The following is a 23682-nucleotide window of genomic DNA, read 5'->3' on the forward strand; positions in this document are numbered from 1 at the left end:
TGAGAGAGAGTGGCTCGTACTGCAAACTTTAATGACTGCCCAGAAAAGTGAAGCCCATTAGGCACACTGACAGCGACATTAAAATTCTTATTCTTACCTTCTTAACTGGTTTTAGTGTACTACATATAAATAAAAATACAGGACACTTTACATTTGTCAGACTTACTCCGTATAAATAAGCATCACACAGAAGGTCATGGAGCATTTCATGTTACACCTGATAACCACGCACAGTTGAATCATGACCTAAATAAACTCTTGCCTTCAGCTGATTAAGCTATGCAAGCATTGTTTTTCCCCCCTCACTTATACAACTGAACAGAAGAAAGCGACTGGTGATGAATTTTAACTCAAATAGGACCGCAGGTAAAACACTACTAACTCAAACAGCCTACTCACAAGATTATTCTGCTTCCAAATCTTAATGCAGCTGTTATAATTTACGGAGAGAACACTGGGGGGAAAACAGGCATTTTCTACACTTGCAATAGAAGCGTATCGCTATATACCTGGCACAGGTAAGTGAAAACATTTTCCAAAAGCAATGCAAAAAAATGGCACTTCTGATGACATGGGGCAGCAGGGAACAAAACCACCAGAAGAAAGGATACTGGCATTCCACCCAGAAGCAAGAGTTCCATTGCCTGCTTGTGAAAGCCAACACCACCATATTTCAAGTGTAAATACAGACTGGGTAGGAGGCAGAAACAGAGAGCTGACTTAATGGCATTAACTGACACTCATCTAACCTTGTCTTATTTCAATCGAGGAAGCTTGGAAACCAAGCAAAACACTAATCATATTTGATCTAAGGAAAAAAAACAAAAACCAGAATGAAGGCTAAGAATCAGTCCCTCAAAAAAAAAAAAAAAAGAAAAAAAAAAGAGTACAGTAAGGTAATTCAGACAACTAGGTTTTTTTTGTTATATCTAGGTGCGCAAGGGCTTTTATTTTTAGTCTACTTGTTGCAATGGCAGTGTTTCAGCTTTAAACATGTTTCTCTTGGAGCAGGGTAGAACTGCCAAAGTTTACCTCATTTTACAGAGTTAAATCTTAATGGTGCACACTTTTAGGAAGAAGAAGGAGTTCAAGTAAGACCAGTTTAAGCAAAGCTCTAATAGAAAACTTCTGCAGAGCAGAAGCCTTTTTTCTCAATAAGGATTCTAAGCAGAAAAGGGGAATAGTACTGAAACATGCCCCAGGTGCATACCCTTATGCCGTTTTGAAACTATAAAAAAATCCCAGTCTCCGTCTTTTCCCTCCTTGTTCCTAAATTGAAAGTCTGCAACAGCACACATTTCTGGCCTTCATGGAATAAATCCAGACACCACCAACAGATGTATTAAAAAAGATGCAATTAGGACACGACCATGAAAAATGGAACTAGAAATAATGGGAAACAAACCAACTTTATTGTCCAGGGCCATTATGGCCAAATATGAAAAAAACCCTTAATTTCTTGAAATTATGCTTTTATATTTTAAAGAAATTTTTGAGAAGAGATAAAAATGGTACTAAGGTAACCAATATACTATGAAAATAAAATGGCTAACATGATACCTCCTCTCAGCAGTGATTCTTAATGTTTTCTCATGTACACTATCTGTTTATTAAATATTCACCTAAGCCACATCTGGCAGGAAAAAAAACCTAAACACACATTAGGATAAGGAACCAAGAAGTCACTGAATCACAAGGGTAAAGTGCCTGAAGCTACAAGAAAATTGTCTACCAATTGGCCTGCATATGCTGACTCAGGTAGAGATGATTAGGTTACTGCAGATTAAAACATTTAACTGTTTTTTGTATCCCCTTTAGAAACAGATTTTTCTGTATACATTGCATGGATAACTAGCTATGTTAAAAACTTTAAAAAACAGAGAAGACTTCAAGGTATAACAGATTTTCTGTTCATTATACCTAACAAAAAAATACTGCTTTGCTGTTTTGGCTTAAGAAGTAGCTGACTCAAAATCAATGTATTTTAAGATGGCAAACCATCTAATAGATTTCAGTTTCAACACTTAAGAGATTAATCACAATTGGTGTTATTCCTGAACTGAGGTTAAAATACTGCTTCTCTGTCACATGCTGCTTTTTCTTCACTCTGTACTCTGGTTTTACATGGTATTTCAAATCACCTATAGGTTCTGTGTTTTGATTACACTGACTGTACCACTGTTAACAAAGATTAGAATTAGTTTAATAATCTACTTCCCTTCAGTTTCACAGAAAATGCCGTAACAGTTCTGGTGGCTATTTTATCTATCAATAATAATTTTATCACTTTCCAATCATTTCAGCTTCATAAATTTGTTTGTTTAGAAATGCTTCTCTAAATGCGACTCAGCTAGTACAGTAAGCACCTCTATACATTCCCAATATTTGAAAGTAGAAAAAAGAAAGTAATTGAAAAAATCGATGAAAAATGAGGCAGCATATGCAGAGAATTAGCCTAATTATGGCAAACATTAAATTTTAGCCTCAGTAAAACATTTTTTGCTTTTAATGCATTCCAAAGCACAACAGACAGTGTATGTGAACATTTCCTCCATTTTCACAAGTGTATTACAAATATGCACAGCATAGTACACATCTGGATAGCAAGAGATATTAAGAAAATAGACACTATCTAAAACCTATTAGGAATAAGAAGGCACCACTGATTTGAGGTTTTGTCCACACACCACCCAGTCCATTTCATTCTCATTTCTAGGTTTCAAACCAACATTTTTTCTGAATCCTATTCACATCACTTCTGTTCTGGTTTTCTCACCACAAACAACACACATTCATAGTAGTATTTCATCATGGAGAGTTCATTCACAGTGTAAGTTGACAGTACAGATTCTTTCTCCACCTGAAAAAGAAGCAGCAGTTTTCAAAAGACTTTCTCTAAAGAACTATACAAGTTTCTCTTATAAGAGATTGCTATATACTTACTAGATTTCAAGGCCCACCTATATACTTTCCAAAAAAAAGAAAGCAAATAATTTGCAACACACTTACAATTAATTCTGCTAGAAGTTACTGCATATATAATATGCATATGCTATTACATTGGACTAAATTTAAGGTAAAGGTTTACTCAAAGCAGTCTGTCTGGTTTATACCAATATTACTTATTGCAAACTACTGCATCTTCTTACCTCTATATGGAATCCATATTGCAGTATAACATTTTTTATATCCTCATAGCTTAGTTCTATAGAAAGTTCATTTCCCAAGTTTTCAAAGTGGTAAAGGAGAGGACCTAGAGAATAAAGATAAACCAGAAATTAATATCAAAAAGACAAAAATGTTTTCTAAAAATCACTGAAAGTGCAAAGAATGCTTATATCCTGACTCACATACTGAAATACAGACTAAAGAACATATTTCTATCACTCGAATATGATTATAACAAATTTCAGAATCAATGCAAAATGAAAACAAATTAGTTCAGCTGCTTATTCAACAATGAAGTCTCATTTCCTACCAGGTTATGTTTTCTGTATCTTAAAATTTCTTCAGTCTATCATCACTGCTGTTTCTACAGAACAGAAGGCTGGAGTCTACTCAGGAACTTTGCTCGGACTCTATCACTGGCCGGGACTGGTGTAGTGACCAACTGATCGGTGACTGAACAGTTTGTACTATACAGAATGTGTAACTCCTGAGTTTTGGCTGTCATTCCTTCACCACGGAAGACTTAAGACTCTCTTCTTCTGAGCCAAGGAATATATAAATCTCATTTCCAAAGCTTCTGCTTAGAAGCACAGTACAAATCAAGACAAGAGATTAAGAAGAAAAAAACCCCAAACAAACAAGTTCTATTTTCTTTGAAAAATAGCAAAAAAAAAAAAAAGGACACTACATTTGTCAAATAAATTTTTGATGTATGAATACAAAACCTGCCACTAGGAGGACTTACTTCTCTATTTAAAAATCCCACGGTGTTGACTGTAACCAGCAAACATCTGGACATAGTCTGAGCACATCTGACATAACTTCCAAGCTCTAAATGTTTCTAGCTCTACAGTGTTTTCAGCACTGACAGATTCATCTTTGACAACTCTTTTTAAGTACAGATGCCTATAATGGGATCAAACTGTATAGTCAGGGCTAGCAGGAAGAGAGGTTGGTCACACTTGCCTACATTTATCCATATTCCTCCAGGCTTCAGTATTTTCCATATAGTATCAATGTAATCAATAACATTATGTGCTGTATCTATGAAAAAGCAAGTTGCTATGCAGTCCCATGTATCTGCATAAAGAAAGCAAAGTATATAGAAATTAGTTTCAATGTTGCTACTCAAGTAAATTCAGCATTTAACTCCAGTATTTGTTTATATGCTCAGCATTACCTTCCATTAACAACACTTGAAGGCCCTTAACTTCATTGACAAATAAGTAAAATATTTTGGTTTACGTTAACAATAGTTAAGTTTGGGTTCATCCGACTTACATATATATGTATGTATGTATACACACATCTACACTCTGAAAAGTGACACATATCCATTATTTATGCATTTTATAAAATTCTTCAGACTTAATATAAAATGACATATGTTTATATTATACATTGTCAAGAGTAACACATTTTATATAAACGAAGGCCCAGGTGTGCTATTTGCCCTATGAACTTCACCATCACAGCTGTTAAAGGCAACTGCAATACCCAGTGATTTTGGGCCTCTAGTTAACACCTAGAATAAAAGCCTATACACTAAACTATACTTTCAGAAATCACACTGCTTTAAAAAATTTTATTCAGTATCTGAATATTTCTCCAGATGTTTTTTTCTAGTTAGTTTAACAAGCAGGATCTTTCAAAGTCTACCTTTTAAAGCACAAATCTCCCTGTTTTCTCTAAACATGTATCATTGAAATTGCAAAAGTTTTAAGTTTTGTAAATAAATAAAAAACCCCAGACGCTTCAATTTACTGCCAGTATCAGATATTATAATTAAGACAGAAAGCTTCAGAAAATTAAGCAACTATAAGGAAGGCTCCTGCAAGAAAGTATCTGGAAGTCTAGCTGCACAACAAAGTGCAGATCAATAGCTGTATAATCTTGGTGAAAAAAGACAGTGACTTGTAAATAGGCATATAATAGAATATTAGAATATATGTAGTCTGATATTAGAATATTAAGACTACATACAAAAGAATCAACTAAGTGGTACCCTTTCTCAAATCCTAAACATTTTATTGGTAGAGTAGCACTGAACAGGATAGTCTTGTGCAGTTAGTTCAACATTAGGTTAGTCATAGCTGCAATGAGGACAGCACAACTAGCCTGGCATCACAAGAAAAAATAAGGTTATTTGTACTGACAGAAATCTCCATCTTTGACAGTTATCATCCCCATAATGTACCTCTGAAATTTTTACTTCTCATAGTCAAAAAGTATTTTCATTTATCAATTACTACTACTGAAAGTCAGCTTTGCTTTTACAACAGTAAATGAGTTTAAAAAATAATCTTTTTTTTTTTTTTTTTTACACTAAAGAGAAGTGGCTAGTTACATTGTTCCCATTGTAACATCACTTTTCTAAATCAAGCAAGACCTTCCATAATGCTGTCTTACTCTGAAGAGAGACCACTGCAACAAAGATCTGTCAGGCAAGGAGTTGTTCGTATTTTTTTATAACTAAGAAAAGAAAAGCTGATGTGAAAGAAAATCTTGCTACAGTTAGTACTTTTGCTTAATGCTTGTAGACATAGTTTCCTTCTATTTTTAATAGTTAACTGTCCTATAACAAATATTCTGAAGATAGTGACATGGATACCCTAGAAGTTTGCATTTACTCACTGCTCTCAGAATATATTTCTTGAAAATCCCCTGCTGTCATAGAGAAGTTTGAACCAGAAGGAAGACTGTGAGGATCAACATCAGGGAAATAAATCGGACGTATCTGATCAGCAGATCTTCTGTTATTGCTAAACTGATGAATCCAGGGATAAAGTTTACATGAATTAATTTCAGAGCATCTGCAAAATACAGAAATCAGCACAACTTAGTTTCAAATAATTGCTTATCTATTATGTAGAAATGTAGGAGTCAAAGACTTTCATCAACATACCTACTGCGTTGGTAACATTCCTGCAAAAGCTACATATTTTCTAAAGGACTTACCTAGTTCATAACACTTCAGACTACCCATCAATTGATGATCTGATTAAAAAACCAACTTTGACACACACATTATGAAGACAAAATAATTACCTTTAAATTAAAAATCTTGTTTTCCACTGAATAAAATGCACAAGACACCTTTTGTAAGATTACTAGAATTTATGATTTAGTATATTCAGTAAAGCTAAGCCTTTCTGGATCCTATTTTTTTTTCTGTAAAAAAATAAAATTAGTAATACTAGTTCCACTGATTTTATGGGAAACATCTATTCTCATTCTAGATTTTTCTGTTTTTTTCTGAACCATAACTGTAGGGAACAAACACAACGTAGCAGAACAAACACATTTTTTAGTTGCTAACCAAAAGGATGCTTTTAGATTTCATAGAATAAATAAACCGTTTTGCACTAATGTCACTTTAAGTTCGTAAAATCTGAGTTGTAATTATGCTAAGTAAACATGCCTTCGTAAAATAAAATTTGTGGGTTGACCTGAACAAGTAAGTCAACCCTTATTTTATGAAGTAATAAAATATCACATTGAAGTACAAAAAGCGGCTTTTTCCATAGTCCTGTAAAATCAGTTTGCAATTAAAAAACAAAGCAATTTTCTTTCAATGAAAACAGAGGACACATCTGTGCAACAAAACATGTTATCATGAAACACTTCATAAAATGCAAGCAATCTACCAGGTTACAGAAAGTGCATTCTTTTGGCTGGTGGATAGAAAACATCTGTGGTAATGTCTTTGAAATACTATTTTTTTAATCTTCTTCATGTCATGTTTATATTACATTTTATCAGTAAAAAAGTTAACACAAACAACTTGTATTTGAGCAGCAGTATACTGCAGTCATCAAGTGTCTCCATACAATTTGAATAAATATCAATCAGATATATGCAGTCAAAGCAAAAAGAGGAAAATGATAATCAGGGCTTAAGACAGACATTTCTGTTTTTGTTAAAAAACAAAAAAACCCAACCCAAAACAAAAAAACCCAAATCCAACCACAAGAAAAATAACCCCACCAAAAAACCCCTATGCTGGCCAACGAAAGTTGCGTGGTAACCATTCTAGCATTCCCCTTCTGGTCCCAGTCAATCTGTATTATCCTCAGAACACTTTTCTTTAACAATGAAAACTTCCCATCCCAGTGTATTAGAAAGGAGCTTTCTGGACTGTAAGAGAACACACACCTCCCCATATTATTTTTCCCAGAACAAAGTATATTCATGTAGACTTTTCAACAGTTCCAACAGGAATTCCCAGTATAATACAAAAGACCAATCCCTCTCCATATTCAAGCCTAACAACCTCCCTTTCCAGATTCAGTAATTCAAACTTCAAAACTAAGTACTGCAGTCCTTTACCATTCCATCCTTCCAACAAAATATGTATGTTTTCCATGGAGGCAGGGCAACTGCTGTCAACATTCAGTTGAAAAGTCAGTTCTGGAGGAGAATGGTAGGTCAAATCTTACTTCTGACCCGATTTAAAGATAAAATGCTTAACTGCTTTCATTCAAAAAACCTGTTTTCATTCATTCATGGACGTGCAATGCACAATTAAACATCCTTCTTGAAGTGTCAAGATTTATCTAAAATTACATTATTTTCAGAAAATAAATATTTGTCGGTTTTTAGCATGAATTCTACTGGTATTTATTAAAGCCTTTTTTAAACTAACCCTACCCTGATTTGGGTACAGTGATTTTATATTACCTCAACTAAATTTTCTTAAATATTCGTAGGTGGGACTGCTGCTACTGGAGGGCTGCTGGACTGAGGCCACTGACCCTGTGCTCTGAATATCCAGCTACAGAAAACAGCAAGTCAGCACCCAGCTGCTCCCATTTCCTTCACATAGACACCACCCTCATGTTGTTGCCCCTCCAGTCAGATGTCAAAGGCAAGTAACATGTCCTGCAGCTCTAGACTGCCTGAAAATTTTGGTATGCTTTCCAGAAGCAGGAAAACAGATCATGCTTTTCACAGATTTTGATCTTCTAAAACATGTAAGAAATGAAGTGTGTCTGTACATGACAAATGATCATCTCTGCCACCTGTCATTATACCCAGAACTCACGTAAACACTAGGAAAATACACCAGCAATAAGAGCCTTACTCATACAAGAAAAAGCAGAATTTCCCATACAGGGACTGCAGCAGCCCTGGAGCCATTGCAGCTTAACTACCTCAGAGTGACTTTGCTTTCAAGTTAGAGCTTCCTCAATGGAACAATGCGCTCTTAATAGGAAATAGTGACCACAGTTATGCCTTGACACACTCTGTACATAACATGCTACGCAACTTTATCCACAGTAACAAAAGTTCACAGTTTAAGAGTACTAAGTATTTTTACATGTACAAAGATCAGCAGGCACCACTCTGTATGCCCAAGACTTAAGTCACTGTACCACATCTACTGTACCCAGTGTAGTAGCTTGTCTGACACTCTAGACAGTACTTACTAAAAATAAAACACAGTCAGGGGAAGAATGTATATCCAAACAGCAAGTACATGTTAGCAAAATTCTCATGCTTTTATCAACAGGAAACAAAAATTTAATTAAGACTGTAGTTCAAAACCATTTTTGCAAAATCCTTCTTTCTTGTCACTTCCTAACTGGTCTCTTCAGCTTATATTGACCATTGCTGTTTCTTCTAGCTCCAGGAAGGCAGACTGTCCGTTTCAGAAAGCTAACTGGGAACAGCCACTTAAGACTAAAACAAAAGACCCCCGAAGTCCCTAAAACCTTCTTAACAGACATTCCAAGCCCACAACTAGGTCCAGCAGAAAAGAATGGTCAGACTTCAACTGAATTGATCGAAATTCAGAGTCAGGTTACCAGTATCCTCTTCCATGCTAACCAGCAAACTTGTAGCTAGTAACTTGCCCAGCAAAGATAATTATAGCAGCTGAGCAACCTCAATTTTGCTGTCTAGAATCTAATACTGCTAGCAAGTCTAATGTATATACACCTCTTTGCTAATTATCTTACATAAACAGCAAACACCACATAAGCATTGGATGCTAAAAATTACTACTGTAAGCTAAGCATGAATCATCAGGGTAATTCCATGTATAGGCCAAAGCTTCATTATTAAAGGAAGACAAAAACAACGTCAGCAGCAGCAGTTAGGGGCGACATTAACTTTCAGATTTGAACCACTATGACAGCTGATCAGTGCTGCCAAAGTTAGGAAATTTATTTTATGCTGCTTCAATTAATTTCAGAAGTTCCAAAGAGGTAAAAGCCAGCAGCGATGTATAGCTAAGTATGAGAAGAATGTGACCTCCTTTCAATAGCTGCAGGGCATTAGATCAGCTCAACTGTAATACGCAATTTCACCACCAAATGAGAGTAATTTAAGAATAATGTAACAAAAAAAATAAACCTCTAGTAAATACCTACTTTCATCAGACTGACCACTACTGATTTAAGCAGACATGCAGCAGCCATAACAAACAGTGTTTTCCCCTTGTTTTTGAACAGTAAACTGTAACAGATTTAAAATCACCACAGTCTGCTGTGGACAATCAGTCTACAAATCAGGCTTCAAGACATCACAATATAGAATACAAGCCAACAGTTTAGCTGTTTTCAGCAAAGGTGTATCATTTTAGACTGAAGAAGAAACTGGCAAATTCTGTCTCTATGAGCTCAATACCAACTTGCCCAAAACCCAAAACACTCCCCCCCAGATCTCTTTCATACTTGCCCACTCTCCTCCTTAAAAGGACAGCTGCATTTGCTGCCTTCTTTCCTTTCTAACAAATTCAGTATGAAACCAGCAACTTCCAGGGCAAGTGACAGAATAACCAAACATAGAAACACGAAGTTAAACCTATGAAGTTAAGTTTACTACATTCAAATTTAGTACCTCAGCATAACTGTAGAACTATGAACTATGTTACTTTAGCCGCTTGCTTAAGAAGTGGCGCAGTGTGCTTTGGTGGTTGCTTTTCATGTTAAAACACTGCCTAAAATTTTAGTACGGAATAGACCTTTCATTAACAGGTTTCCTCTGTCACTAAGCGCCACGTATCATGCACATGTTAACTACTCTGTATTTGACACTAGTGAGATAGGTGTGTGTTTTACAGAAACAGATGTGAAATAAATCGTAAAACCTATTCAAGATTATATAGAGAATCTGTGGTACCATCTAGAGATTGTAAGTCTCCTAACTTGAAAATCTTGCTTCTTGCTATACTTTTAAAATGACTCAGATACAACACTTTCCTCCCCCATTTATCCCACTGATTACTTTTTTTCATTAAAACATTCTAAGAAGTGGTTATGTGTGTCCTGTGTTAGGACCTACAAATCCATGCTTGGATTTGTTTCATTTATTCATGTTTTTTCTCATTAATAATTTTGCATTCCTAGGTTTCAATCACGAAGTAAAATATAAGCTATATACCTGTTGAGTACAAAGTTAGAAGAAAAGAGCATAAAGAGGCTCCATTCATTTCCTTGGCAAGCATAACCGAGCATAGCTATTTCCCACGCCAATCTACCTAGCCCAGCACCGGGCACCAGGATATTAACTTTGGAGAAATCCCTGCAACAGAACAAAAATAACAGTTAAGTCTTTATCTGCCTACTTACAGAGGTCCAGTCAAACATTCCACCCTGCCCCCCACCCCATACTTAGATAATATAATGTATTTTCTGTATGACTTTACTTTTCAAATGCAAATTGAGCCAGTTCTGATCATATTGGTTAACTGTAGAGTCAAAATAACTCACAGAAATTACTCAAAAGAACACATACAACCCTCATACAGAATACAATTACAAAGTAATTTTTTTCCTGTGAGTCATCAAGCTAAAAATCTCTTTAAGTGAACTGAAGAAAGAACATTATGTTAGTTGTGTATTTTTCTATAAAGCACGCTGATAAATATTCTAGAAATCGCCTTCATCGTATCACATGAAAAATAAACAAGTATTTTGACATCAGAAACAAAACAAGCAAAACTTCCATAAGCTGATGAGCAATTCAGACTGTAAAAACCTTGAAGTAGTTACCTTCTCAGTAACTGTGGGTGTTGTATATATGCTCTTCACGTATTTCACTGAAGCACATAAGTGACATGATTTCCTAAGTCAAAATACATTGCAACTCTCTACCCCTTCGTTTCCCTAACTAGGCATCAAGGTGAAGACAACCAGAAGTCATCCAGCAGTGTGTGTTCACCAAGATACCTGGAAAAACCTCTATGACCTTCCAAGTTCAACAACTAATAAACAGAAGAACTAAGAATCTCAGAATTTTCTCCTTTCAGGCAAAAAAGGCAACATATACATTTTTTAACCATTAGACTTCTATCACAAGGCAATCAAACTTTCCCTCATAAAACAAAAAAACACTCCCATGCCTAACTGAAAAGATGTTTAATCCGAAAAGTAATTTTTCAGTTTCCAGTCACGAATAAGACTCTTCATATGCCAAAAAAAACCAACCGTGAACACTCAGACCACCCTCCCCTCTGCATGTCACCCTCAAAGACAAAACATACGTGTATCAATTTATATGCAACTAAGTGAAGGAAGCCGCAATCAGCACTTCCAAACACATGATGAAAGCAAGCAAAATACAAAGCCTTTGACTGCATAAAAATTCACGATGCCAAAAAGGGTTCAAAAGAGTTGGCATGCTGCATACATATGGAGTGAAGGTGTTAGGTAAATTCTGAAAAGTAGTAAATTTCTGAAGACTATTACTCATAAAGCATTATTCTTTTCTAAATGCTGCACAAACCAACAAAGCACTGCCTCTTGGTTTGTGGCTTACTCATCTAATCTGTCAAGCCTCCCCAATGGAAAAATCAAAGTTCTTCTCATTCCTGACTTTCATTTGCATTTCTTCATACTTTCAGATTCTTCTTTGTACTTTCAGATTCTTTGTTTTCTGATTAAGAAGCAAGAAATCAAGACTTCGCTATTACTCAGGGCACTCCTGTGAAGCAACAGCTCTCCTTGCCTCTCTTCTTAAAGGAAAGCCAGAAGAAAGCCAACAGGAAGTCCTACTGAAAAAAGGAAGATTAAATCAGGGGAAAACTACTTTTTCAAGGTGAAACTTCTAAAAGCAGAGGACCCAGGAGGAGGAAGAAGAAAATCCACTGTCTGCAAAAAGCTAGAAAAACCTTAATCTTACAGCTTCTTCTATCTGTAGTGGTACACTGTTGTTCCAAATGTATTTCTAACTTAATCTGTTCCTTCATTTGCTTATGAAATGCTGAGACTAGTTCCACCTAGTTTTTGCACTCTCATGCAGACACTTGTAAATGAGTGGGTTGAAAAGGTTTATGCCACTTCCAAGATTATCATCCATTGACTAGAAAAGACTAATAACTAAATTATAATAACAGCCTAATAACTAAACCTAGTAACTAACAGCTATGTAGGTGTAATCACATTTCAAAATCTACACCTTTGCTGATTCTAAAACAAGATAAAGCCTCTAACAGTCAGTGCGTTGATAAATTGCTTCCAATTGTCCTGTACTTCACAATATAAAGCTTTTGTATCTCTGAAGTAATTCTCCCAATTCTTAGAAAATAGTTGATTTTAACTGCACTTCCCTTTGCACCTTTATTAAGGGACTGAAGTCTGTCTGGAAATTAATTAGCTATTTAATTTCAATCTACATTCTTCATATCAGTTGCTAGGCACTGGTGCTGGCCTAGTGAAATTAAACTTTATTTCAGCATACAGAGCACAGCTGACAAAACACAATATAATCAAATCTGAGTCCACTAACATTGATACTAGCCTTCCAAAAGGGTTCAAAAGCATTTTTTCATTCTGTAATCACAGAAATCAGGTATGTGGCAAACTTGCCACAAAAATAGTGACTGTTGCATGTCCTGCTATCAAAAAACAAACAAACAAACAAAAAGCACAAACATGTTTTGCTTTTCAAGACTTAAAAAAGGGTCAAAACCAGTGGCAGTTGGATGCACTGTATTTGCTGTATTTGCTGATTTTTGAATCATTAAAACAGCTTAAAATGTTTAATTGCAAAGAAACTGCTTTTTTAATGGCTACAGACAAGGTCATTCACAAGGCTAGCAAGATCTGCTCTCCTTTCCTGGATAGGTAACTGCAGCAGTTAGCAAAGACAATAAAAAGAAAATCCAAAATTGTGGTAACTGAAAATAACCCAAGGTTATCCACGGTGAAACTAAAGCCTTTAACTAGCCAGCAGCAGCAAGATTTCTATGACACAGATGGAGCACTGGTTAGGAACATAAATGGGTATCTAACAAGTACTCATTAAAAACCTGTGGGGTACTAGGGTAGAAACACTGGCCTATTAACCTGACAACTGTTGAGAGAGGAAGCTGGCCGAAGAGCAGGGAAGAGGGCTGCATGGTGCTGTTTGGCTCAGCTATTGAAATTGCAGCACATCTTTTAAAAAGATAGTGGAGAAATACCAGAAACAACTAAAATCTGTCATGTCATTATCGTACAGCATTTTGCATGTAGTATATTTTCAGCTTTTAGACGTTTAAGACCATTAATGAAGATCTGAACTTGGTGTCCTTTTTTTAAGGGAAAAATTATACATGATAAAAAGAGGCTTCTTATTTCAAGCCTATTGGGCTTTAACAAAAAAATGATGGTGCTGAAGGGATAAACTGAAGTTCAGCAAAAAAAAAAAATCAGTGTGTGTGATCAAACACAAACCTTAATTTTCATAAACACCACAATTCAATGTTATCTAATTATTAGAAGTGATAAGAAATACACATACAGCCCATACACAGATTAGTGGAAACATCAGGATAGAAACACACTGTGGGACTCCTTTCCTGAGGTCTTATCTCTGTAACGTTTGTAAATTCAGATAGTTAACAGATCCCATTCTCAATATAATATTTTTCATTATTTTACTGTAATCATATTTTCAGGGCTTTTTCTTCTTTAAAAAAACCTACTTTTGAATAAAATAATGAAGGTAGCTTAAAAGCAGAATCATTTGAAGAGCAATTCTTCTACAAACTTAGCAGCTGAGGTTTACATATTTCCATGTAAAGACCTGCAAAGCTGTAAGTGGACTGCAGTAACACTGAAGATACAGTCTGCCCTTAAATCTGATGTTTAAAGCAAAGTTTAGGATAATTTTTGACAAGATTAGAAACCCTGCAAGGTCAGATTCATTTAACACAACGTTAAATAAAATTCATGTAAAGCAGAAATTTTACTGTCACTATAAATGACTAAACACTTGCAAGAAATATAGCTAAGCTCAGGCTTAGGACTAATAAGCTGGTTTTCAAATAAAAAGGGAACTAAGCACTAATGATTTCTTTTGGGCCGTCCCGCCAGCATCTTGGAAAACTTTGGAGAAAACACCTAAGTTTACTGTTCTTGGCCATGGAATGAGAAGTAATTAAAGGGGTAACTATTTCTTTGGTTCCTTTTGATGATGATCTTGACATCCTTTTATGTAAGTATGAAGGGTAACAGTAGAAGTGAAAGAAAAACAAGACAAAAAAAAAAAAGATTTGGAAAAAAAAAAGAACTGGCATGTTTATTTAGATTTTCAACTTGATGCTTCCCCACAAAAATACTTTAACAATCACATTTCATCAAGAAATAAAAATGTATCTGTTTTACCATTTGCTCATACAGAAAGCAGTGATCCTGATTCATTCAGATCCAAGAAATCTGAACGGCTTCATCAAAAGGTAGACAGTATTATAGGGATCCTGTGAGCTGAAACACAGTAAAATTCCAGCTTTAATGTAGGAAACCTATCAGCTCTTCAGGAAGACCTTAACTCATGGGACTTCACTTAGAACTGCTTTGTTGATCCTACTAAGGTTAAGGTGCTAAGCAGAAAGGAGTTATTTCTGAAGAGGAATGGAAAGCAGAAACAGCTATTGCCATTTTATGTTATTTTTAGATGAGTCTTGTCAGACTGTTCTAATTTAATGCTGCTTTCAACGATTGCTTGGCTGTCTTCTCCTTCCCAGAAAAGCAAGCACAGAGCACTTATTTTCCTGTTCTTTGCATACCAACTGAATCAATATAGGCCCATCTTGCAAAGAGCAACAAAACATGTGCATGCATGGAGTGAAACGTAATTAAGTATTTTCAAAAATTTAAACTCATTTTTCACAATTGCAGTGCAGAGAAGTAACGTTAACTAGAAAATAAATGTACAATTCCATTGAAGCCATTAAAAAGTAAAAGGTTACTCGTACTGACAGTTTCAAATTTAGAATATTTACTTCTCCATTTTTTTAAATGCAAGATACATCTGGACAAAGATGTTTTCATCACCCACTGCCACCATTATACACATCTCTAGCACTTTCGCTTCATCATCTCAGGATACTTCAGCACCCTGTGCTACAAAAGGGAACTCTAAAAAAATGCAAAGCTGTACTCGGAGGTTCCATCTACAGACTGTCTACCTGCATTAGCCCCCACAGCCAGTCTTCTCCAGAAGAAACTGACTTTGTACTCACTATACACAACAGTGAGAACAACTACGCTAAGTCAACTCAGGCCCTGCCCAACCCTTCAGACTAAAACAAAGCTCCCCTCCAAAACTGTAAAAAAAGAAACAAACTGACCAACCAGCCCTGCCAGGGAAGTTGCTTCTCACACAAGGGTGAGGTGGCTGCCAGTTAAGCCTGACAGCACTCAAACAGAACAGGCCCTCCTGAACAGCTGTGCTTCTTGCCTCAAAGAGGTTAAGTACACCTAAGCAGGAGAGTGAGCATCTGGTGACTAGGAAAAAGAGCAAGCCGAGGACAGTACATAACAAAATGTGAACGGAGAACCTAAGTGCTGGACAACTCCATAATGATCATGAATATTAAAAATTTAAATAGGTATAATACACATTTTATAAATAAAAAAATGTTTCCGTTGACAAACTCAGACTTGCAGTAGAGATTTTAGAGATTTTTGATCTATCCAGTGATGTTCTGAGACTTCAGTAGAGACAAAATAGCCTAACTGGTATTTCAGAGCCATCACAACAGGGACAGAAGAGCTGTCACACGAGTTCTGTTTGACAACAAAAAGAATTACCAGTAAAGAAGCAGAAAGCCATCAACTTCAGATTCACCCAATCTGTTATCCTGTGTTGCTTCCTAATACCAACTGGAGGTTTTGAAATTGGTGTGAAATTGATGATGTCATGGTTTAACTCTAGCCAGGAAGGAAGTACCACAGAGCTGTCTGCTCATTCCGCCCCCGCCCCCCCCCAACCAGGAATGGGGTAGAGAATCAGAAAAAGGTAAAACCTGAGCTTTGAGACAGGAACAATTTAATAATTGAACTAAAATAACATCTACTGTAGAGAAAGGGAGAGGAGTAAAAGCCAAAAGGAAGGGGAAAAAAGCAAGTGGTGCACAATACAGTTGTTTACCTCCTGCTGACCAATCCCCAGCAGCGATCAGCAGGCCCGGCCCAACTCCCCCCAGTTTATATACTCAGAACGACGTTTTATGGCATGGAATATCCCTTTGGCTAGTTTGGGTCACCTGTGCTGGCTGTGTCCCCTCCCAGTTTCTTGGGGCCCTTCCAGACTTCTTGCTGGCAGGGCCTAAGAACTGAGAAGTGCTTCATATAAACATCACCCAGCAACAACTAAAAGCATCATTGTGCTACCAACATTGCTCCCACACCAGTAACAGCACTGCACCAGCTACTAAGAAGAAAATTAACTATCCCAGCTAAAACCAGGGCAGATGATAAATATAAGTCCAGACTTTACAACTTCAGTCACATTATCTCTTAAGATCCAAGATGTTACCTTTCCCATAACGAAAATGCTTTAAAAGCTTAAGAAATGGAGAAAAAGGTGCACTGCTACCTTGAAGACAAGAATTGCTGCTTTCAACACTATTTTTCCTAGAGATCTGCGCATCAGAGGTGCATCAGGTAACCTGTAGTATTCAGTTCATTTTTCTCATGTGGGGCACAACTAACACTAAAAACACTGCAGAAAGCTCACCTTCAGATAAAGCATTTTTAGTGGTGCATTTGCCTTGAGATAAGCTAGCTCAAGGCAAAAGAAATCAAACAACCATGTCCATCCCGTATTCTGCCACCACTAACAATCTTTACTAATGAAAATTAAAAAGACGGATAGTAGAAGGTATTTTCAAATTGGTACAAGTGCATTGTTAGCAATTACTAAGAAAGAAGAAAACCCACAGTAACACCCAGCTATATAAAATCTTGAGTTCTGACCTGTTACATTTATGAGTACAAAGTTCACTGATTTTCCCACTGAAACAGTGTTAAATTTAAACGGAAATGTACTTTATGATGACCAGGCTGACTATATGCCAAACCATTAAACACAGAATTCTTACAGCAGTATTATCTTCTGAGATTCCACCAGTACACTTCAAGTTACCTAAAAAAACCCTGCACCAATGACTATTGTGGTGGTGTTAACAAGCCAATGCAGTTACAAAGCTACCCTCACACATACAGCAAAGCCTTTTTAAGACTTGCTTTGTAACACCTGTCTGAAAGCAAGGCTAGAATGAACAATTTGCAGGGTAAATCCTTAGTGCAACAGAACTGCGCTACAGGTTAAGTCTTCTTCCCTCCTTCCACCATGAAGGGCAATACTCCCTGCTGTCACAAGGGTTCTTCCATTTATCTGCAGCACACACTCTCTGAGAATCCACTAACCTGCAAACTTTACCTCACTAAGCACAACTGAGCTAACTTCACAACCTCCTGAGGTCTCTTACTTGAAGAGTTAATCAATACCCCATTACATCAAGCTGCAGGAAAAAAAAATAAATTCTGGTTTACCTGGTATTCCTTTTGTGAAGTTTATGATTATGCTCTTTTCCAACATGTTGCATTAGAAACAAAAACTTTCTTGATTAAAAAATAAATTTCCACTGCCTTCGCAGTAATTTCTATATTTTTTAAATCCAAGCTTTTCATTACTCCATAAAAAAAATCTGTTAAGATTGTGCAACAGGGTATGCCCACATAAAAATAAGTCTTAAAACACTATTACCATCTCTCTTTTGGAAAGTTCTTTACAATTTCGCTAATGATTGGCTGGTAGCAGGAATCTCTCTCAGGCTTTCCCTCTTCACTCCAGTCTCTCACAAATTGTTTCAAAGTGGATTTTAATTTATCCATGTCAAATGTTGAGGCTGGTGTAATCTTCCATCTTCCCTGATTAAAGTGGAGGGGGAGGGGGGAAAAAAAGTTAGTGTAAAATGTACCAAGTACCTTTAGACTTTTTTGGGGAAAAAAAGTAAATTATAACAAGACAAAAACCATGCTGTATGAGCTGCTGGGAGTTATAGGTGACAAAGTACTTGCCTTTCATTCCTGGGACCAGGGCTCAAATCCAACCTAGAATCCTAAACAAGTTGAGTTTGCTGGTCTCAGTTTGACACCCAAGAGACCAGGTTTCACAACAAAAAAACAATACACAGTATGCCATAGCAGAGCACAATTTGTAGTCCCTGTTCAGGAAAGGACCAGGGCTTAACTAGTGCAGAGGCCGCACTGCTTATCCTGAGAAGAGGATCCCTTTAGGAACTGATGAGGCAACATGAGAAAGCTCACATTAGAGCTGCCTATTACTGTACCTTATCTGCAGATACCAAAAATCTACTTCAGTTTTCATCTCTGCCAGTCTTTAACGTCTGGGTGCAATTTTATTTTTGACAGAGATGCCACACTGAAAAAGCTGGTAAGCAGTGAAAAAGGCTTTACAGATGAGAACATTAAAAATATTTGGCCCATCTAAAATTGTAACTTATTTGGAATGCCGTAACAAATAATAACCTGCAGTATAACAGACAATACCATTGATGCTCTACATAGTGAAATGAAAGAAATAACTTCAAAATGTAACCAGGGTAGAGCTGTAACTCTTGCAGTGAGAAAACTGTGGTTGTGTGGTTCAGGTTTTTTTTACAGTAAGTGATTATTGTTATTTGCCAGATTCACAATTGTTTCATAACTACCTACAAGGACTAACAACCACTTTTATTAAACATCAGCTAGACAAGATGTGAAAGACAAGAGTGAGAAAATGTAAGCAAACAGGAAAAAAGGAGAAAAAGAAGGTAAAAGGAAAGAAAGCTGGAAGCCTAAAGATGTGAAAAACAAATATAGAAAATTCCAAAGTGTACAGAATATAATTTCGGAGTATGAAAAAGTCCATTTTAACATACGTGTTCTCCATATTCTTTATTTTCAAACATATTAACGCAGTCATTCACAATGGTCTGCAGTATCTCTTGATTATGATCAATGCACTTTCGAATCTTGGCAAGGTGAGGAAGGAATTGAGGAAGAAGACTCTGTTGGTTAGCTGGGAGAGATTTAAATTGCCTCTCTGTTCTGTTCACTCGTTCATGCATATTCGTTCTAAAAAGCAAAAAGTTTAAGGTCTTTAGACATTCAGAAACAATACACATATTAAGTAATTCACTCTAAGCTGTTTTAATTATAATTACTAATTTCTTTAGGCACAGAACATAATCAGACTCTAATACCTTACTAGAGAACATGTTTACAAGAAATTTTTAGGCAAAAATGTTTGGTTTTAGCTCTAGTTCTACATTACCAGTCTTTTTAACAAGTTGCAGTTTAAGAGGATCATTGTTTTCTTCTGGCAGTTTCATCATCAGCCACTTATTTCCAGCACAGGTGATCAGTACCTTAATACACTGAGCTACAAAATTTAAGGAATAACCAGCCCCCAAATCTATCAAAACCATCCAGATTGCTTTACAAATCCAATTTAAATTGAATAAATAGCTGAACGCTGTGGTAACTTTTAGCTACAGAAATAACGAGATGTGGAGTGGGAACAGTGATCCTTAAAATCAATTGCTTCTGAAAGAACTATAAAAGTCACAGGTGGACCATACCAGCATTCTGGCAGCCACAATTAAGATACTAAGCTACCTTCTTTTAACAGCATATCCCCTCAAGTACAAGTAATGTGAATTTGACCATGGAACTCATCCAAGCTAAAAATAACTCCTCCACTTCCCCAAAATAAGTGGGCCATAAAAAAGGTGAATCTACTGCCAAGAAAAAGTACTGGGTTTTTTTTTTCTTTCCTTTCCTCTTCCTTCTCCTCAACCAGAACAATTCTACCCTCCACTGTGTTCTAGGACTACCCAGGCCTACCACAAAGCTCGTTTAACTTGCTAACCCTGAAGAGACCTGTATAGATTTTTTGATAGATTTGATTTCTCTCAGTAAACTGAGCCAAGCTGGCTGTGTACACTCATAAGGACTCTAGACACAGGCATGTCATAAAGCCAGGACAATGGATTCTGCCCCTTCTGGTAGCCACAAATCATTTTATCAAATCAAGTCATACTGAAGTTTCTCAAACTCTTGTGTCAGCGTACAGCAGCACAGAGTTGAAAAGCAGTCATCAGAAAAAGTAAGGAGCACTTTCTGCAATTCCAGTTGCAACTTCAGTCTGCAGATTTGACCAGTTAATACCTCCAAGGTTACCTGTCTGCTAATGAGAAAGGTATATTCATTGCAATAGCTACACTGGTTTAAAATGGCATTTAAGAATAAAGGATAGATAAAGAATGGTAAGAAAAATAAACTGATCATCTACGTAAAGCCCATCAGCTTAGCTTATTATCATCTTAAGTGTTGTCAGAAAAATGTCTTTGAACTATATAATTCTAAACCCCTTCATGTTGAATTGCAACCTTCAAGTACAATGAATAATTCACTAAAATCGGAACAACTACACACAAAGAACGAAATAATGTCGCCTGAATAGAACTTTAAGCTGGATTCATCTGAAAAGTGTGTTATTGCCTTAATCCTACAGATGTCTCCAATTAATTTATTAACTACCAAGATACATAATTTCACTTAAATCCAGAATTACTTCTTTGAGGCTGAGGTAATTTGGTTCAATTTCTGCACTGGAAATTTGAGTCATATCCTTTTCTTACGTGTTTACTGAAACTGAAATATTCAAAAGCAATGCAGAGTCACAGCTGAGCATGAGGTTGAGAAGGATGTTCCCAGCTTCCAAGTCCCTGAGGGTACAACTGCCTCACTGACAGAAGTAAATCACAGTTGGCTGTTGCAGTAATAGTAATAACTAGCATAAAACCTTTGGTATGGCCAAACCGAATTAGAGAATCAGTTTGGAGATGTCGTTTTAGACCAACCTCCCATCCAAATACTAGTCCTGGGAAACAAAAAATACCCAAGATGTAAAAGCAGTGAAGTGATAGCATCCACTCCTTTCAAGAACCTCGCTGTCATGTAAAAACTATGCTTGTATTACATTGACAAAAAGGGTCCAGCACGTAATAATGATGAACATGATAAACAAGCTGTGTAGCTACATCCCAAACTTACTTCCAAAATCAAAAGCAACAGAAGAGCTTAGCAAAACACCACGGAGGACGGCTTTTTCAGTTAGGCCGCCTACCGCAATTTGAATTAACTTCTGCTTCCTTTTCCATTCAACAGGTTCAGATATAAATTCGGGTGCCCCCCACCCATTATCTCATTCCTATGGGACCATCAATCCCTTATGTGATTGAACAAATGTCTAGAAATCATTAAGTTCTAAAACACATGGCATCCATCAAGCCCTGCCAACAGGTCTTATGTCTTGTACAAACCAGCACGTCTTTCAAAAGTTTCCCCAATAATCGAAGCACCGTTTGTATTTGCCAGCAGTAGCTACCGCCGTTCTGAGAACTCTACATCGTCTTGAAGCATTGTATCTCATAAAAAGAGGCCTTTCACACCCTTTTCAGGCGCAACATACTTTGAGATGATTCGGGTTTTTTTGTCTTTCACGCCTCCTAGCTGACACAGACGCCGAGGCGACTGTGCTGTGCCGGCCAAGGGGCGCGGAGGCCCCTTTCCGACTCAGGCCGCCGCACGCCGCCGCGGGCACAGGGCTCCCCGCGGCCCGCAGACCGAGGGAGGCGGCCACGTGACCCGCGCGGCACAGCGGGGAGGCGGGCGGAGCCCGGGGCCGCCCGGCAGAGACAGCCCGGCGAGGGGAGGACGCGCCGGGAGGGCGGGGCCCCCGCAGCGCCCCGCACACGGGGCACCAGCGTCCCGGTTACCCGTAGTATCGGAAGGCGTTGATGATCCTTCGGAAATGCTCCCGCTCCATCCGCTCCTCCTCCTCCGCCCCGGCAGCGGACGCCGACGCCGCTAGCGCCCTGGGCTCGTGCGGCTGGCGCCTGTGGCACTCGTCGCCTAGCGAGGCCGCCCGCTCCGCCCCGGGCCGGCCGCCCCCGCCGCCCGCGGCCTCTGCCTGCTCCTGCTCCGGCTCCAGCTCCCCCTCGTGGCCCTGCCGCAGCCCCCTGCGCATCGCCTTGGCTGGCGGGTCCCTCTCGCTCGGCGGTCGCAGCGGCGGCTGCGCTTTGCGGGACACGGCGCACGTGGCCGACATCGCCGCAACGACCGCCGCCAACGGTCCCGCTCGGCGCGCACGCGCCCTCACCCACTTCCGGCGGGGGGTGGGGGGCGAAGGGCGGTGTTCCGGAGTGCGCCAGCCTTCGCGGGCAGGCGCGTGCACTATCGCGAGAAGATGGGGGGCAGCAGGCGCAGGCGCGCTCCCGCCGGCCGCTCGCGGGGGCGGGGCCGTGGCCGTTGGGCGCAGCCCCTCCCCCAGGGCGGTGCCTCGGGGCAGCCCTGGCGCCCCGCCCCCTGCGTGCGCTGGCCGTCACCGGGCGGGAAGCAAAGCCCTTCGCAGCCCTCGCGACGTGGCGCGCTGGGGCGGCCGCTGCGTGCCTGGGCGCTGCAGCCCCGGGGGGGCGGGCAGCCCGCGGCTTGCGCTCGGCGGGGCGCACCCAGCCCCGGCGGCCCCAGGCGCACCGCGGGAGCCTGATGGTGCTTCTGGAAACAACCACGAGGACCAGCTGCGGGGATAGCAAGGGCGGGGTGTCAGGCAACGCGTGAGTGTCTAGGGCCGAGATTCTGTGCGCACACGCACACACACGCGCGCACGGGTCCCCCAGCACGCTCCCACCCCGTGGACAAAGACATCCTCCCCAACCTGACAAAATGTGTCTGACTAGATGCCGCTGCCCTCCCTGTGACCTGCGGCAAGTCACCCTGCGCCTTTGCAATTTCCTTTGAGAAGCGGCAGCTGGCACCGGAGGGCCTCTGCCACAAGGGCCCACCACCTCGGCTGTGGGGTCCTGGGGAGCGCTGTCCTACATCGCTTGTCCCAAGATGCATAGGAACAAGTCTTTTAGTAAGCCAAGCACACTAACCTCCTCTCTTGGAAATAGGAGCATTGGGTTCCTTACTGAAACATTCTCACTGTAAGCTTTTATCACACCATCTAAAATACCGTACCTCCCAAAGAGCCTCAGAATTCTGAGTTCATTGTCTTTTCCCAGGAAGGCATGTTGCTGTAGCAACTGGCAACAGGACACACAATTTAGGCACCACGGGTAAGCATGGCCAATTTCTACAGTCCATATGTGGTATAGCCACTGCCTGCCTCTTTTACTGCTTTGTATGGGCATAGCATCAATGAATCTTCCTAATCATTTTTGAGCTT

The 23682-nt window shown here is 38.9% G+C and overlaps 1 protein-coding gene across 4 annotated transcripts; it reads right to left on the minus strand.

Annotated features, from left to right (window-relative positions):
- Nucleotides 1–14: 14 nt before the first annotated feature.
- Nucleotides 15–22638, minus strand: CARNMT1 (carnosine N-methyltransferase 1). 4 transcript variants are annotated; one of them, XR_008744785.1, is made up of 8 exons: nt 22232–22638; nt 19328–19523; nt 18151–18314; nt 10555–10695; nt 5803–5981; nt 4139–4248; nt 3150–3253; nt 15–2860 (listed from the first exon to the last, which is right to left on the minus strand). XR_008744785.1 is itself a non-coding variant. In XM_055790910.1 (8 exons), the coding sequence occupies exons 1-8, from the start codon at nt 22561–22563 to the stop codon at nt 2753–2755; spliced, it is 1338 nt and encodes a 445-aa protein (XP_055646885.1). In that variant the 5' UTR covers nt 22564–22637; the 3' UTR covers nt 15–2752. The 4 variants fall into 4 exon arrangements, 3 of the variants coding, with proteins under 3 accessions (XP_055646885.1, XP_013158490.1, XP_027649332.1); XM_055790910.1 differs by having other exon boundaries at nt 4135–4248; nt 22232–22637; XM_013303036.3 differs by lacking the exon at nt 22232–22638 and adding an exon at nt 21925–22208 and having other exon boundaries at nt 4135–4248.
- Between the last annotated feature and the right edge of the window lie 1044 nt (nt 22639–23682).

Source organism: Falco peregrinus, chromosome Z (genome assembly GCF_023634155.1).
Source record: "Falco peregrinus isolate bFalPer1 chromosome Z, bFalPer1.pri, whole genome shotgun sequence".
Taxonomy (NCBI): Eukaryota; Metazoa; Chordata; class Aves; order Falconiformes; family Falconidae; genus Falco; species Falco peregrinus.